The sequence below is a fragment of the Dreissena polymorpha genome, chromosome 4, assembly GCF_020536995.1.
Source record: "Dreissena polymorpha isolate Duluth1 chromosome 4, UMN_Dpol_1.0, whole genome shotgun sequence".
Classification (NCBI taxonomy): Eukaryota; Metazoa; Mollusca; class Bivalvia; order Myida; family Dreissenidae; genus Dreissena; species Dreissena polymorpha.
Window position 1 is genome coordinate 40,725,986 of NC_068358.1, and position 18,872 is coordinate 40,744,857.

An 18,872-nucleotide genomic window follows, 5' to 3' on the forward strand; every position below is an offset into this window, starting at 1 on the left:
AAGTGTTTGAATTGCTGCATTTTATCAACAAACACACGATTCTCTCACTGTTTGAGCGTAAACATGTGTCATCAATAAACAAAATTATATTATGTTTTTGTTCTGTTCTGTTCCGCTCTATTCCGTCCCGTGCCGCTCCGCTCTGTCCCGTTCCATCATTTTCCATTGTTTTCTACAATATCACTTAATAAACTTGTGCGATTCAATCCACTACAGTAATTGTACTGTTCTATATATTCTTATACAATCACAGTTAATGTGGAATGTTACGTTTTGAAGCAGTGCTCTGCTGGTACACTTCCATCAGTAACGTGTACCGTGCAATCAAACAATACATAAATAAGTTGTTCGTTAATAGGTGTCTGTTAAGATCAATCTAAATATCGTACATAAAAAATACTAGCTATAATAAAAACAACTTTTGCTGAACAATGATTAACTATGTTCAACATCATCAATAGTTAAAAAAAAACGTCCCTTAAGGAGGTGGGGTTCAGAGATGCACGGAATACCGTTAGGCTATCGTGGTTACACATCAAAATCCAGAGGGCGACAATGCCAGAACGCGAAAGTACGATGGCGACAATGCGACAATAAGGTGACGACAGTGCGAAAATACGATGGCGACAATGCGATAGTACGATTGCGAGAACTCGATAGTACGATGACGACAATGCGACAGTGCGATGACGATAGTGCGACAATACGATGGCGACAGTGCGATAGTACGATGGCGACAATGCGAGAACGCGATAATACGATGACGACAGCGCGACAATACGATGACGACAGTGCGAAAATACGATGGCGACAGTGCGAAAGTACGATATGGCGAGAACGCGATAGTACGATGGCGACAATGCGACAATACGATGGCGACAGTGCGACAATTCGATAGTACGATGGCGACAATGCGATGATACGATGGCGACAGTGCGATATGACTATATATATCGCACTGTCGCCATCGTATTGTCGCATTGTCGTCATCGAACTACCGCGTTCTCGCCATCGTACTAGCGCATGTCGCCATCGTATTGTCGCACTGTCGTCATCGTATTGTCCAGGGACCTATACAAACAAATAGGTGTTTGTTTGTATAGGTCTCTGTATTGTCGCATTGTCGCCATCGTACTATCGCGTTCTCGCCCTCTGAATTTTAATGTGTAACCACGATGGCCTAACGGTATTCCGTAGAGATGTGTGACAGTGTGTGACGGGGGTGAGTTAAAATGATCAAAAATAGTGTGACATACTTTATGGACAGCCCCATAGATTTCAGTACATTTTTTGTAGATTCCAGTATTTTTAATAACCGCTTATTATAGATTTTAACATCACGACCAAGCTATCGGTAATTTCCGTATATTGCCGGAAACAAGGGACAACATTCGGAGCAAGGGACAACACTCTGACAGACTCACGTCGGCGACCACAACATTCGTTGCAAAAGTATTTAAACAATATCGTAAATGGCTGCTATTAAGGTTCAACAGTCCAGGTTTGCTTTGCTGAAAGTTGAAGACGATGATTCTGATAACGATTCTAAAAAGTCCATCAAGGGTAACGCCAACAACCAAAAATCAGGACAAAAGAAGAAAAATAAGAAAAAGAAAAGTCAACAAGCTGAGAATGAAGAGGTTCCAATTATTTTACTTTGTTTTAAAACAGTTATTTGAATTAAATGTAAAAATTGACAGTTTATAAATATACAATTTCAAAAGAGAGATTTGATTATTTTTACAGGTGTATTTTTGGCTCATGAACCTTAACAATAAAACAAATTTTAGTTTTTATCAAGTTTAAAATTGTTACATATTGCAAAGTTTCATTGCTACTGCTCAGCCTTTGTATAATCATGTTAAGCAATTATGTTTTTTAAAGAAAATAATACCTTAGCATCAAATCTATTTCAGATATATGTTCTATAAAAAAAAATAATGCTTCGATTTTAATGTGTCCGCAACAAATACCAACACATCATCACATGTATGCAACTGCAATCTTGAAAGATTTAAAGATAAGCATAATGGAAATCAGTGATAATTTTATATCTTACCTCCTACAAAATGACCTTCTCAGATTGGCTTAGAGCAATGTGAAATAGATTAGCTGGTTACATGATAATTATGTTATCTGGTCTAAATCAGCCCAAATACTCATGCCTGGTCCTACTCTGCCTGATCTAAAATGGCCAAGTATTCAAACTGAATAAGTGTAAATGAAATGATAATATTTTTCACAGCTTATTAATAATATAAGTATTACAGGCGCTATCATCTTTTAACAGCATGTTGATTGCACTTTATTTGTAGAGTGTTTTATGAAAGGCGGTGTGTTATTATCATTTTGATTAAGGGTTGTACGTTTACATACACTTCAATACCGTTATTTCGAACACCGATAATCCGAAGTCACCGTTTTTTGCCAAGTATTTTTTTGGTTCTTCTTTGTGTAATGTAAAATTTCATTGTTAATCCGAACTTCGTTAAACTGAAAAAATCGTTAATTCGAAGTGATTCTGTCGGTCCCACCACTATAATTCGCACCTAATCATCAATCTTTAATCCGAAGTCAAAGCTGCAAAACGCTTAGGATAATTTCACACCTTTGTTGTCTGGGCATGGGGCGTCAAAAGCTGATAATTACACCTTTGTCGTCTGTGCGTAGCGTGTTAATTTTATAATGTCGTCAAAAGCCAATAATTACTATTTATATAGTTTTGCATTCTTTAGTAACAAATAAACGTGTCACATTAGGTCTGAGTAAATGTGGTCCAATGAAATTCATCTTATATAAACTCTACCTTCTGCGAGCAAAACACTGGCGGAAGTGAGTTCTTCAATGTCCTTGACAAATTTGAGAAATATGTTACACGCATCCAGTTTAGTGCTGCTAAGGCCAGTGTTCAGAGAGACATCGCGTTGTTACAACGTTTCAGGGGTGAAAGTGTTCATAACTTCACAACACATTATATACACTCTACATTTTATTTATACACTACGAGAATAAATATATACACTAATAACGTTGATTTGTTAACTGTCTTCACAAGCTAGGTAAAATCCATTCTCTCTCAAACTGCCACCAACTCTCTCCCATACTACTTGTATCTTTACATCTCTACATTCAATTCTACTCTCTTCAGCTTCTCACTGCACCTGGCTTTTTATACAAATCTGTCCACCCTCCCATATTTGGATGTGTGGAAAGACACTGATTGGACCTAACATTTAATTGATATTTATTATTGCAACTGTTGAAATATTTGACAAGTAGACTTTGCAGAGCAACACACCAGACAAGTCTAAATTGAGTTCATAAACTAAAAATTACAACAGTGTCTTATTTACAGAAAATTTTAATTCATTTCCGAAAATGTATTCATCTGTATTTACATGTATGACAATTTGTGCTATTCGTTATATTTTATATTGTCTGATAATTTGTGCTATTAGTTATATTTTATATGTTCTGATAATTAGTGCATATTCATTATATTGAATATGCTCTGTACTTAGAGAAAACATAAAATCTATTGCAATCTGACTAGTTTACGTTTTTTTAGTAAAACAATTATTAATAGTAGCGTGTAACCGAACCATGCGAATTCCACAATCTTTCATTATTACAGAATCAAAGAAGTCGTCTGTCAAATGTTTATTTCTATTTTATCGTTAATCCGCAGTTTTTTAACGGTCCCAACCACTTCGAAATAACGGTGTTGAAGTGTAATTAGTTAATTTAAAGGTTTGTTTCTTAAAGACAGTTAAAGAAGCTTATTACTTTTATTGATGTGTTAAATAAGAGCGAATTGAGAAGTGTTCAAACAAGGAAATCTTGTATATTAAAATTTTGCAAAACCCTTTGGTTACAATTCTCTTAATTTAATGCCATAAAATACCCTTTGTTGGCAGCTGAGGAATCTTGCATTTGGCATACCCGGTAAAGGACACCACAGTGCCCCCAGCAAGCCTGTCTCAAACGGCAAACAGAAAGTAACCGAACAGCAGTGGGATGAGTGGCAAAAAATGGACGGTGAGGTAATGAAGGCTTCATGTCAACCACATTTGAGTGTCAAGTGTCACATTATTGTATCTGATATACATTTATGCAGTAGATTCAAAGTTTTACTCCCAAATATTGTAACAAAACTTGTCCAAACAGAACCTAATGCAAACTGAATCATTCACTTTTATAACCAGAACAACTACAACACATTTTGGCCCCAGTTTTGTTATTTCATATTTAAAACCATGTACTCTAAATGAAATAACAACCAGCAGTCACAGGCAACTCAGAGTCCAAATTTATAAAAAAAACTGTTTCACAGTGAAACCTCCATGCTTGTTTACAGTATGCACAAGACACCTTTGAGAAGGATCTCCAACAGGCCTTGTTGCTAAGCAGGCTGGAAGTGGAGCAGAAGACTCAGGTGAGCACAAGTCACTGGAGCTGTATTGGGCATTGTTTGCTAAGGTTCTACTTAAAAGTATTTTCCATACCTCGGTTACATTATAGTATACAGTATACATGAAGCAGAGCTCCAGATGAGGGTCGTATTTTTGTAATTACGAATTATTTTCAAGTCCGTTACGTATTTATTTTAAAATCTTGTCGTACCATTAAGAATTACAAAATCAAGTTACCAATATCACTTTTACATCGGTTCGTATCGATTTTTATTGAGTTCTTTTCGCGTATTAAAGATCTTTTCGGTGCTTATATAAAATGGTTATCGGGTTTGTTTAACAAAGCGCATTTTTTCCAATAAAAGCGGCGTGTACAGTCTATCTGTCAAAAAACAATGGCGGCGCCCAGAGAGTGTCCTAAAAAACTGCAAAGCGTGCAAAAAGAAGCTTTTAACATATTGTACGCAAAGTGAGCCAAAGTTGAATGGTAAGAAAGACTTTATAGAAAAGATCTTATACGATGTTGTATGTTCAGTTGCCGAAACAGTCGGAAGAGCTAAAGAAAAAACGCGACACGACGGGTCCAAACTTAAACAAAAAAACATTGAACGAGTGGAAGGGACAATTCCCGTGGCCAATCGTTGAAAAGATTGTAGGGGAGACCCGTTTTAATTGTGAAATATGTAAAAATTCATAGAAGGCATGCAATCTAAGCACAGTTTGGGCATATGAAGGTATTTGAAAAATAAAATTGTATAATACTGAATAGACACTGTTGAAGTCATTTAAATTAAGTTGCTAGTATGTTTATTTTGATTTTTTGCATGAAAATAACCATTATTATTTATTTTAGGTCATTTAGAAAAGTTAAGAATTATTTTCCAAAACTTAGTAGTAACGTTAAGAATAAAATTTCAGAGTTAAGAATTATTTTTGAAAATCTGGTTGTAACGAATTTCCCAAAACCTTATCTGGAGCTCTGTGAAGTACACAGGATTCTTTCAAGTAGTACTCAGGTACCTCTCAAAACTAACCAATGTACTCTTAAGCATACGAAAAAGTATCCTGGCACGAAAAAATAGTTCTTAATGTACCCCATAGTATGGCCATGTGCCTATACGAGTATTTTCTGTACCCTGGGTACTTTGAAGTATTCTCAAGGGTAACTTGGGTACTTTGAAGTAGTACCTCAACTGACAACGACCAATTGACCGTCACTTGCAGTTGACTTTGCAGCTGCAGCATTGCTACATGAGTTGATTGGCCGCGTCTTGAACTAGTGAAAAAGCTTGAACAATTAAGTTGGTACAAACATTCATGCTCTGTGAAAATGTCAGTAGTATGTAACAGGGTTTAATCTTTGTATTCATGGTTTAAAAAAGCGTGAAATCAATTGTTCTTGTCTGGAAATTGAACATTGGATAAAGATTCTCAGGGTATTGCATGTGAATCAAGTTGTCTCTTATGTTTTCCATATTGTTTTATGTTCATCATCTATTACTAATCAAGAGATGTTACTATAGTGTGCTAAATTTCTATATGAAATTATGATATTTTAATTACATTTGTTGATGAATCTTCAATTTGTCAATTGCCAATATCTGTTAACAAAACTACTTTATCACAACTTCACATGCCTTATTAGAAGCAACATTCTGATTAGATACAGGTCTCGACTTGTGTTTTAAAATTGGGTAACATTTGATCATGAAATATACATAGCATGGGTGTGACATTTTCAGGTTAAATCATCACAGGGAACCAAGTCTGAGGAACAGGGGTCAGGGGACAGTGAAAAGAAATCAGGGAAGACGAAAAAGAAGAAGGACAAGCCTGTGGCCATGTCCCTAGATGAGTTCAACAAACAGCAACAGGAACCCACTACATCAACTGACAGTCAGTATATGAATTAGGGAAATATATGGTGCAATTGTATGTTATATGTGGCTAGTATTTGAATCTTCTTCTGGTCTCTGCCCAGGATCTACAAATTTCATCAGCATTTAATAATGGTTTGAAAAGACGTGTTTCAATTAGCCTAATATTATTGATTCCATACCCTTATTATTGATTCCTCATGCTTGAGTTAAATTCTGATAGAGAGGTAGTCATTATTGTTTCCTGCTTTTAAAAAAGGTACTTGACAAGACAGACTTCCAATTTTTGAAATTTTCTTCCTCGGACTTCAATCAATGGGCAACATCTAATTTCTATACCTAAGTCAGTACATGTTTTCTAGGGAAAATGAGATCACAAAAACTGTCATAACTTTAAAGCGCAGAGCTTAACCCCTGACCAGACTTAGTGAATGTGCAGGCTGGTCTGGAGCTACACTAAACGAATCACATAAGATCCATTTTTGCATGGAGCTGCTCATTTGGTGTCCACCTAATGATTTGTACGTTCCGAGTTCTTGCCCCTGTCTGGGAAGGTTGTCAAGATCTTCCCCTAAAACTCTTAAGCATGTATGGGTTCTACCCATTTATCATGAACTTAACTACAGGATTATATAGGGCCAGATACATAGTGCTATAAAAAGATGTAAATCAATTCATGATAGACATTATAATGATTGTATACATGCAAATTCAATTTGTTTTTAATAAACTTGAGTGCTTTCTTATTATTTTTTCAGATCATGGGCATGTTAAGCTGCATACTAACAAAGTTTCATCAACCAATGCAGAGAGGCAGTTCTTTGAAACAGTTGAGAATGATGTTGATAGAATAATCCGACAAGAAAAGATGCAAGAAGAGTACAAGAAGGTGTGTAAGATACAAGTATCAATTATTTAAACTCTTTTATAACTCTTTTTACACTTGCAACCCATGGGATAAGTTATTAGTCATCAATGTTATTTGTTTGGTCAAGCATCTCTATTGTTCTTTTGGTATGCTTGATAGCTTTAGCATGTTACAAAGCCCCCTATATCACACTGTGTGTATGTTCACAAATCTAAATACTTACAAGTACATCATTTTTTCTAGATGTTCAACTTTAATCTATGTTTTGCTGTCAGTCTTCAGGCCTAGATTTCTTGACTTTTCCTATTAGAACAGATAACTGTTTTAAGCCTCTTTATTTCACGAGTTAAAGATGATATTTATGCCCCCCTTCGAAGAAGAGGGGGTATATTGCTTTGCTCATGTAGGTCGGTCTGTTGGTCCGTCCACCAGGTGGTTGTCAGACGATAACTCAAGAACGCTTGGGCCTAGCATCATGAAACTTCATAGGTACATTGATCATGACTCGCAGATGACCCCTATTGATTTTGAGGTCACTAGGTCAAAGGTCAAGGTCACGGTGACCAGAAATAGTAAAAATGGTTTTTGAATGGTAACTCAAGAACGCATATGCCTAGGATCATGAAACTTCATGGGTAGATTGATCATGACTTGCAGATGCCCCTATTGATTTTGAGGTCACTAGGTCAAAAGTCAAGGTCAGGGTGACCCGAAATAGTAAAATGGTTTCCGGATGATAACTCAAGAACGCATACGCCTAGGATCATGAAACTTCATGGGTAGATTGATCATGACTCGCAGATGACCCCTATTGATTTTGAGGTCACAAGGTCAAAGGTCAAGGTCACGGTGACCCGAAATAGTAAAAGGATTTTCGGATGATAAATCAAGAACGCTTTTGCTTAGGATCATGACACTGCTTAGGTACATTGATCGTGACTCGCAGATGACCCCTATTGATTTTCAGGTCACTAGGTCAAAGGTCAAGGTCACAGTGACAAAAATCGTATTCACACAATGGCTGCCACTACAACGGACAGCCCATATGGGGGGCATGCATGTTTTTCAAACAGCCCTTGTTTACAATAATGTAGCAACACAAAACTGTAAATTGTTCAGTCAAGTAATAACAGAGTAATAACTAGGGATGGCAAAATTATTCGAATATTGAATATTTGAATAACAGAATTGATATTCGCGTATTCGCATTTTTTTCAAACATAATTTTCCTAATATTTAATGAACTGCGAGCCGCTTACTAAATGGCAGCCAAAATCACTTGGGATTACCATGTTTGATGTGACGTTCTTCCTGTCAAATTGATAACGTTGCCCATATCAGCGTTAATTGCGCATTGCAATATACACACTCTAAGAAAGGCCCTGAACTGTTGTTTCACTTGTTTGTCAATGGGGTTCCAATTAACAGCTTCAATTGACTGGCGAATAATAATTAAGTTTCTGTGATCACAGTTTGAACAGCCATTATAATGTGTGAATTACTCAAATTGTGCAATGCAATACTCACACTCTGGACAAGATTATTTTCCTCAACAAGAACTATGTGACCTTGAGCCAGGACGACACTGAAGCATAAATCGCATTAAAAAAGCGCTGTCACCACCAAAAGGCTTTGTGATGTACTTTGCATGACTTATTGATATGTTTCTTTTTATAAACATACATGATATCGTTATTTTAAAATTTCAAATAAAAATAAGATTCTATGACATGATCATGATGTTTTTCCTTCTATTTGTGCCCGATTACAGTATCGGTCATAGTATTTGCGGACAGCGATACAATTATTTTATAGCAATGTTAATAAACATCCTCGTATTCAGCAAACGGATATAACTTACAAAACAATGGAAGTTAACACAGAACAAGTTTCACTCTTTTCTGATATATTTCGCCTAAATCAATCCAGCTGTTTTATGTGAATATTCGAATATTTGATTGAATGGATTTGCGAATATCCAAATACCGATATAGGTATTTGATGCCATCCCTAGCAATAACCTAGTCTTCTCTTGAATAAAAAACCTGATACCAGTAGTTTAGAGCTAAGGAAATGCAATTCAGGGCGAGTGGAAATTTTAAATATAATAGCATAATGGTTATATTTAAACAATTCATGTCATAACTGATGACCCATCAATTTAAAAAAGAGAAAACAGGGCTATAATGGAAATCGGGCTGGCTAATCAGGGACAACATATCCGGCTTTTATGGATTTTTCATTGGATTTTAGCACATGCATTAAGCCCAGTTTTTCTAGAGGGAAGCTCAATTGTGTTTTTGATTGTTTGTACCCAGCAATATGCTGCCGAGTCAGTGGTGACAGCCAAGTACCAGGAACAGATCACAAAGATGGAGAAGGAGATACAGTTTCTACGAGCTACCATGAAGAAACAGGAGGTCAGGGCTACTATTCTCAAAACTTCTTAGGAAAATCTTAACTTAAGTTAAAATTTCAGGTCTTTTACTTCTTTTTTATGCCCCCGAAGGAGGGCATATAGTGATCGGACTGTCCGTAAGTCTGTCTGTCCGTCCGAAAACTTAAACATTGGTCATAACTTTTGCAATATTGAAGAAAGCAACTTGATATTTGGCATGCATGTGTATCTCATGAAGCTGCACATTTTAAGTGGTGAAAGGTCAAGGTCATCCTTCAAGGTCTTAATTCAAAAAATACAATCCAAGGGAAGTAATCAGCTTTAAAAGGGAGATAATTTCTAAACCTGCCAAATGATATATTGAAATTTTATTGAAAGCGGCGCAATAGGGGGCATTGTGTTTCTGACAAAACACATCTCTTGTTTTCTTATGTTTTAATTTTTATTAGCTTGGCTGTTTTCTGAGAAAACCCGAGGTATTGTCATAGCCAGCTTGTTGTCCGGCGTCTGCCGTGATAAAACCTTAACATTGGCTCTAAAATCAAAGTGCTTCCACCTACAACTTTGAAACTTCATATGTAGATGCACCTTGATGACTTCAACACGCCACACCCATTTTTAGGTCACTAGGTCAAAGGTCAAGGTCACTGTGACCTCTAAAAAACAAAAATCTGACAAGCTTTCATTTATTCAAAACTGCATCCGTTATGCGGTGCTCTTGTTTATCTTAGCAGTAAATGTAATGACTTGTTTTAAACATTTAAATGGAAAAGACATAAAAATGAACCAGCCTGAGGCTCAAGGAAGTAATTAAATTTAACGAATGCATGCCTAGGTTATTTTCTTAGTCTTTCTCGGATGATCGGGGGTATATTGTTTTTGACCTGTCTGTCTGTCACTCTGTCATTCTGTCCTAAAACTTTAACCTTGGTCATACTTTTTGCATTATTGAAGATAACTTGATATTTGGCATGCATGTGTATCTCATGGAGCTACACATTTTGAGTGGTGAAAGGTCAAGGTCATCCTTCAAGGTCAAATATATTGCTTCAAAGTCACGCATTAGGGGGCATTGTGTTTCTGACAAACACATCTCTTGTTAGTACTTAGAAAGATTAGGTGGCCTGTTTTGAAGTGTTGATGGAAAGTTCAGTGATTTGCAGGAGAGGACATAATACATAATATTGTTGTAATTGTACTTTGGTTTTGGTGCACATGTTAAAAGGCCCATAAAAGGTGACAATCCGTAATTATTACAGATTCTTTAATATTTAAATATCAGTTTATTTACATCACAGTTTAGTCAATCATGCTGAGCGATTCCGAGCCGGTTTTCCGATAACAAATGTTGATTGGTCGGCACAAGACATTGTGTATCACGTGAGCAGGTCAATGGTGAAGAGGCCAGTCATAAGAAAACAAAAATATCTTACCGAACTCATGTTCTCTTTCTTTGTTTACAAGGATATTGTGTTGTTTGTACTACGTCATCAAATATGCATACTTTACGAAAGAAGCAGAGGAATATCGGAATATAAGTCACCCTGCTATAATTAAACTATAAAGTCAACATTACAATGCCAAATGGTTTAGTTCTCTGTTTCAGGATGAGCTACAGCAAGTGAAGAAGAGAAACAAGCAGTTGTGTGTGATTCTTGCTCAGGGTGAAAGTAAGCATTTTTTATATAGTCACAGTTCTGAAGTAAGCAGTTAGTGTATATAGTCACATTTCCTGAAGTAAGCAGTTAGTGTATATAGTCACATTTCCTGAAGTAAGCAGTTAGTGTATATAGTCACATTTCCTGAAGTAAGCAGTTAGTGTTTATAGTCACATTTCCTGAAGTAAGCAGTTAATGTTTATAGTCACATTTCCTGAAGTAAGCAGTAAGTGTTTATAGTCATATTTCATGAAGTAAGCAGTAAGTGTATATAGTTATATTATTTCATGAAGTAAGCAGTTAGTGTAAATATTCACATTTCCTGAAGTTAGCAGTAAGTGTTTATAGTCACATTTCCTGAAGTAAGCATTAAGTGTTTATAGTCACATTTCCTGAAGTAAGCAGTTAGCGTTCATAGACACATTTCCTGAAGTAAGCAGTAAGTGTTTATAGTCACATTTCCTCAAGTAAGCAGTAAGTGATTATAGTCACATTTCCTGAAGTAAGCAGTTAGTGTATATAGTGACATTTCGAGATAACCCAGTAAAAATTGTGATCAGGTTATCAAAACACGGTCTACAAATTAAATACATTTCCTAGTCTTTTTGCTGGTTTTCAGTTTCAGTAAAAAAACTTGCAAGTTTAACTTGAAATTTTAATGAAACTCTTTGACACGACTGTTCTAAGGTGCATTTTGAAGTTAGGGATGTGGTGTAGTGGATGTAGTGTCTGTCTTGCATATAGTTGGTCACGGGTTTGATCTCCACTGTGGAAGCCTTGTAAAGATATCCTCCCAAAGACACCAAGTAATTTTGTTCCCATGAAACAGACTTTAGAGGGTTTCATTAAGTCTTAGTTTGATGCAATAGAGCTGAAATAAATAGATTTAAACTAAATCTGGGGCGCATAGTGACTGTGCTCGCCATGTTCTGTGTGCGTGTGTTTCAGTGAAGGACAAGGCTGAGGTATTGGCCCAGGTACAGGAGCTCACAGAGGTGAAAGATGAGCTGACAGACCAGGTACGGGGACACTGGGTTCATTGTGCTTGATTTAGGTCACTGGGAGGGGCCACTGGGGGGGCTTAAGGCACTGCTGGGAAAGTACACTATAGATGCGTGGGGAACTGCTGATGCTGGGGTGACCTGTACTTAATGGGTCACTGCAAGCACTAATGGTAACTGTGGTGGCATGACAGGTGTTAATTACACAAACTTTGCTGGGGTCAATTCTGATGGGTTGATGTGGGGCACTGCTTGAGTTAAGAAGACTATGGCTGGGTATTTGCTGATACTGGAAGCTTTTAGATTTATGGGTGCACTGCTGGAGTTAAGAACATTATGGATGATAGGGCCACTTCTGATGCTGGGGTCATTTAGATTTATTTGGGCTTTTCTGGCATTGGAGTCAATGGCCTTTTAAGTCATTACTGACATTTGGATCTTTTTCTGCCCCCGGATCGAATGATCGGGGGTATATTGTTTTGGCCTGTCTGTCTGTCATTTATTCATTCATTCACTGTGCGTGTCCCAAAACTTTAACCTTGGTCATAACTTTTGCAATTTCGAAGATAGTAACTTGATATTTGGCATGTATGTGTATCTCATGGAGCTGCACATTTTGAGGGGTGAAAGGTCAAGGTCATCCTCCAAGATCAAAGGTCAAATATATGGCTTCAAAGCAGGGGCAATAGGGGGCGTTCTGTTTCTGACAAACACATCTCTTGTTGGTGATGAGGGTCATTTGTTTTTATATTTTTTTCTTGTATTATCGTCGAAATGGCCTTTTGGGTTACTAATGACATTTAAGTCTTTTGGTAGATGGTGGTACTTCTGTCATTATAGTCAATACTTACTTAGGGTTTGGGGTAACAATGGAAGAAAGGCACACTTCTGAAACTTGGGGCACTCTGGTTGATGAGGGACAACTAGCGCAGTCCTCTACGACCCTTTTGCCACAACTGTAATTGGTGGCTATAATTGAGCATACAACTTGCCTCTTGGTCACTACGTTTGATTGTGGCCCTGATGAAACTGGGTTCACTAAAGTTCTAAGGGGCACTTTGGGCATTGGAGTCACAACTGGCACTTGGGGCACTAGTAGTGTTAGGTGACCTGTTACTATAGATGCTGGGGTTACTAATGGCATTGTGGTCAAAATAAATATGCAAATATATGTGATCCACTTAGATTCCTGCTTTGCTCGAAAAGCAAAATAAGCAAAATACGAACAATGGACTCTAAGAAGTAAATCAAACTGGCATTGACTATCCTATATGTAGTAAGTGTTTCTTTGTACAAAAAGTGGTGAAATTGTTTGATGTTATAATAATATGTGTAAGACAACAATGTTAACTGTATCCAGTATCCGTACCTGAAAATGAATCATGACTGCAGGTGGTACATTGATTGGGTCAAACCCTACCTACCTGTCCCGGCTTTCATACATAAAACTGTCAGTTTCACTTCATTAGGATTATTGTAAAGTCAGTGCTCTCATTTCTTATACAGAGATAAAAAGAAAGTCCATTACTTCTGCAAATTTGTAAAGAAAATGATAAACATGTATATTTCTTCCATTGTTACTGAGAACTTGGACTATTGGTATCCCCCGCCATAGGCGGAGGGATATTGTTTTGGCCTTTTTCTTCCATCCGTCCGTCCGTCTTTCTGTCCGTCCGGAGCCATATCTTGGAAGTGCTTTAGCGGATTTCATTGAAACTTGGTATGAGTATATACAAGGATAACAGGATGATGCAGGCCAAATGGCATTGTACACTATCTGTTTATTACGGAGTTATGGCCCTTTTTAACTTGAAAAAATGCTTTTTGTGTGTGTCCGGAGCCATATCTTGGAAGTGCTTTGGCAGATTTCATTGAAACTTGTTATTAGTAAATATATATAAAAGAAGATGATGCACGCCAAATGGCATTGTACACCATCTGTTAATAACGGAGTTATGGACCTTTGTATCTTGAAAAAATGCTTTTTTAGTGTCAAATATAACACTTTTTTGTCCAGAAGCATATTGGCGGGGGATATCAATTCAACGAATTTGCTTGTTACATATTTATAAAGAACATGATAAACATGTATTAAAGAAAATGATAAACATGTATTCCTTCCATTGTTACTGAAGCTTTAATGTATTTAATCCTCAATTTTAGTGTTTTTTCAGTGCATACAACTTTGGTGTTTATATTTCAGGTTTCAGGTCTAAATGCTGAATTGGAAAAAGAGCGCTCTAAAGTGCATGCCTTAAAGTCAGAGCTTGACAAAGTGAAGGTAATATTTGTTATCCCCCATCATGAAACAAATCAAACAGCATATATTAAGTTATTAACTGTCTAGTCTTTGTAATTGTGTTGGAAGGGGACCATTTTCATGTCTGGCGCATAACTTTGTCGTGCATGTAGAGATTTCAAAATGAAAACAAGTCATCGTTACCGGTGTATCAAGTGAATGTATTGCAAGTCAGCAAGCACATCGCTTGCTCAAAGGTTCAACAAGTAGAAATTTAACTTTGTGCATATTTCTTACACAGATTATGAGTAAGATTGTGTAAAACTACGTTTACTTGTTCAGCCTTTAATTACTAGGTTTACTTGTCCAGCCTTTAATTACTAGGTTTACTTGTCCAGCCTTTAATTACTAGGTTTACTTGTTCAGCCTTTAATTACTAGGTTTACTTGTCCAGCCTTTAATTACTAGGTTTACTTGTCCAGCCTTTAATTACTAGGTTTACTTGTTCAGCCTTTAATTACTAGGTTTACTTGTCCAGCCTTTAATTACAAGGTTTACTTGTCCAGCCTTTAATTACTAGGTTTACTTGTCCAGCCTTTAATTACTAGGTTTACTTGTCCAGCCTTTAATTACTAGGTTTACTTGTCCAGCCTTTAATTACTAGGTTTACTTGTCCAGCCTTTAATTACTAGGTTTACTTGTCCAGCCTTTAATTACTAGGTTTACTTGTTCAGCCTTTAATTACTAGGTTTACTTGCCAAGCCTTTAATTACTAGGTTTACTTGTCAAGCCTTTAATTACTAGGTTTACTTGTCAAGCCTTTAATTACTAGGTTTACTTGCCCAGCCTTTAATTTTATTTGCATGTTTTTTCAACATAAATTTGCACAAAGGATCAACTTGCAATCTTGCTAATGTGGTCTTTTGATCACAAAGATATATAAAAATTTAAAAAGTATTGGGCAATTTAAGTTTAAAAAAATATATGGTTATGTATATGGTTTAAAGCAACTAAACGGTTTACTGCAACTTAAATTCGCTCTTTTAAAGTTCTAAATAAGACTTTTTTCATGAATTTTTTGGTTTTGAGTTTCTAAAGTTCTCATTATTTAATTTCATAGAAAACTTTCTCAAGGCCTAATTTTAAGTTAATGATTTCATTAAGTCGTTTAATATCCTACTCTTTCTGTCCATTTCCATACCAATTTTTGTTAACTATTACCGCCTAATCTTAAATTATTATATAAAGCTGCATTTGGCTATTGACTAAAAATACTGAATGTAATAACTAGGGTAACTGACATTTTGTGAATTGTTCATGAAAGGAAATTTTAGACATTTTCCAAAATACAGTAAGAGCACTTACGTTATTTTTTGCGCTCAAAATATTTCAGTGTTGAAATTATGATAACTGCTCCTTTCTTAATTTTTGATTGTTTTAAAAAAGACATATCAATTTGGAGTTTTGTTTCGTTTTTCAAGTGTTTTTATAATACTAATCAGAAAATTTGAATACGGAAAAATGTTTATTATTTTAATAAAACATCTTTTTGCTTCTCGTGAAAATTTAACAAAATGTCACTTACGCTACTTTTTACATTCAGAAAATGACATGCCTTTGTTTTGTCAATTTCAAAAATTTGATAAAAACATTATTTTTACCAAAAAGGTTGACTTAATATTTTATCAATTGATGTATGTCACCTTAATAAACACAAAAATGTAAAAAAAGTAAAAATGCATAAAAACGTCAGTTACATGACTTATTACATTCAGTTGGCGATGTATGTTTATTGTTTGTCTTATTTGTTATTAATTAAAAAAATACTTTAATATATTCATGTAGCCTTTAATAGATTCATGTAGCTTTTCTATTAATATTTGAATAAAAAAACACAGAAATATTCCATGATTACCTGTACATGTTTTTCAGGGAGGCAAACACAAGTGACCGGCCGTCTGACAAGCATCAGTTGACCTGTGTAGAAATGTGGTATCAAAGAAGCCTTTTTCTGGGAAAACGGGGTTTAATGCATGTGCTTTAATTGTTGTCCCAGATTAGCCTGTGCAGTCTACATAGGCTTTCAGGGACAACACTTTCCGCCTAAGCTTGGTTTTCTTCAAGGAGGAGACTTCCTTCAAACAAAAAATCCAATAAAATTGAAAAGTATCGTCCTTAATTAGCCTGTGCTGAATGCATCAAGCTAACTTGGAGCAACACTTAAAGCACGTGACTTTAGCCTTGTTTTCCCAGATTGAGGCTCAAACAGTGCCAGAGTAGCTACAGAATGTGCCTCAAACATTCAAAAACAATGTTCACAGATTTGTTTCAGGCATTTTTAAGTGCAAATTATCTTATGCAACACAGAATGTGACTGTTCCAGTAGTTGTTTTTTTAATTTAACAGTTATTTGTGCTGATTGTAAACGGGAACAAATCAGAAGAGTACCAATTTGAAAAACTGTGTGTTCATGTTATATGTTCGCAAAACAAGAGATTAGAGATTTTGTTTACAATTGATCAGTTTATTTTTATAACTTTTTGCTCTGTCAAAGACACATTGAAATAAAATTAAAGATTTACTGTTGTTGTTCTTGTTAAATTCCCAAGAGAAAACGTGGATTCAACAAGTATGTTCGTTATAAGTAAGCACGTAGTATTTTTGTTTCCCAAACCTTGGCTAGTATTTACAAAGCCCATAAAGATTAAAGGCAGGGGAAATAATTTAATTTGTGAAATTCCTTAAAGGACGTGTTGACAGACTATCTTCTTTTTTTTTTAAATGTCATTAAATTTTACAAAGCAAACTTTAATATTTTCAGTAGTCTGAAATAAATATCATGGCAAGAAAGGAATGTCAATAAAAAGTTTGCCTTCATTTGATTTGAACCCATGATCTTTCAGTGCTATAGCTTATTTGTTACAAGTGTATAACTCGGGCTTTCAATAAAAGCAGTGTTTCTTAAACACTTATTTAGTAATACACATAATTATTTTCCTAATTATCCAAAATAGGTTGCAAAAGCATTATTTTTCCAATTTCGATTGATGGTGTTCAATAAACTTACTAATATTTGTAAAAAACAACAACATTTACTAATGAGTGTTATTTTACATGAATCAACATGCTACATGTTTTGTTTTGTGAATCTGTGACAATTTATGAAAACTTACTTTTAATATCTCCTCACAACCCCGAGCTTTGTGAATACTTGCCCTAGTTTGAAAATAGGAATACACATGATGCGGTTTCAGATGAATTCTTGGAAGTGTTTCAAAATACTATCATTGATATGGTGGATTGGATATGCTTAAATGAATAATAGTTTGTGCTTGTGATTGGAAACATAAGACTAGGAAGTTTGTCTTTAATTATTTGTATGTTTTGTTTATTGCATAAAAAATCAAGTGCAGTTTTTATGCTCCGGTAGGGTGGCATATAGCAGTTGAATTGTCTCAGCGGAAGTTTTTTAGGCAATAGGATATTGACCTGTTTTTTGGTTTGGGAGTCTAACTGCCTAACCTACAGATGAAGTGTAAAATTCGTTCTGGTCCATCGATTTTTGACAAAGATTATATATATATATATATAATTAGGAAGCTTTAAGTGGAGATAATTTTTATTTTTCATTTGTTCCGGTCCATTAATTTGTGGTGAAGTGATGGGCCTTGGTCTTGGTCATTTTTGCTAGTATAACCCTTTTCTGGAGTTTTTTTACCCAAAGCTTTCAGATAATGTGCTGATTTTTGGGATATGAGTCAAAATACATGACCTACAGATGAAGTGTGAAATTTGTTCCAGTCCATTGATATTTGAAGAAGTTATAGGGCTTGGACTTGGATATTTTGGATGTTTTTGACGCAATGTTACAGATATTAAGCTGATATTTGTTATGTCAGTCTACCTATATGACATTGACCTACAGATGAATTTTGAAATACGTTCCTATCCATTGATTTTTGGCAAAGTTAGGGGCCTTGGACTTTGTAATTGTCTGTATTATAACCTTTTTGCGGAGGTTTTTTACGCAATGCTTTAAGATATTGAGCTGATTTTTGGTTGTTGAGTCTACTCATGTGATTAAGTACAGATGAAGTGTGAGTTTCGTTTTTGTCCATTGGTTTTTGGCTAAGTTATATAAGTTATAGCTGCTTTGAGACTTCAAGGTGCAGTAAGGAGCACTTTGTGTGTCACAAGGCAGGTCTTGTTGTTTTTTAGAGTCAACATGTATTGAAGAATAATTGATGTAAAATAGATCCTTCAAAAATGTACATTATAAATACCGGTAGGTAAACTAAGAATGGGTTCATTCTAGAATTTCCTTCAAAAAGGGCTAGGAAATGATCTGTTTAAGAATGTTTCATCTTTATCCTGAGACATATATACATATCTCTCTCATTTTATTGTACTTCATATTAA

The 18,872-nt window shown here is 35.6% G+C and overlaps 1 protein-coding gene across 1 annotated transcript; it reads left to right on the top strand.

Moving 5' to 3' along the window:
* Positions 1-1,391: 1,391 nt before the first annotated feature.
* On the top strand, positions 1,392-17,034 carry LOC127879072 (G kinase-anchoring protein 1-like). The gene is made up of 10 exons (XM_052425668.1): positions 1,392-1,640; positions 3,918-4,043; positions 4,358-4,435; positions 6,155-6,308; positions 7,048-7,178; positions 9,476-9,577; positions 11,162-11,225; positions 12,162-12,232; positions 14,418-14,495; positions 16,386-17,034. The coding sequence occupies exons 1-10, from the start codon at positions 1,473-1,475 to the stop codon at positions 16,401-16,403; spliced, it is 990 nt and encodes a 329-aa protein (XP_052281628.1). The 5' UTR covers positions 1,392-1,472; the 3' UTR covers positions 16,404-17,034.
* Positions 17,035-18,872: the final 1,838 nt, after the last annotated feature.

Excerpts from the sequence above, each read along its gene's own strand:
- LOC127879072 (XM_052425668.1), top strand. The coding sequence starts at position 1,473 with ATGGCTGCTATTAAGGTTCAACAGTCCAGGTTTGCTTTGCTGAAAGTT. Across the intron at positions 1,641-3,917 it reads AACAAGCTGAGAATGAAGAG|CTGAGGAATCTTGCATTTGG; the intron begins GTTCCAATTATT and ends CTTTGTTGGCAG. Across the intron at positions 6,309-7,047 it reads ACCCACTACATCAACTGACA|ATCATGGGCATGTTAAGCTG; the intron begins GTCAGTATATGA and ends TTATTTTTTCAG.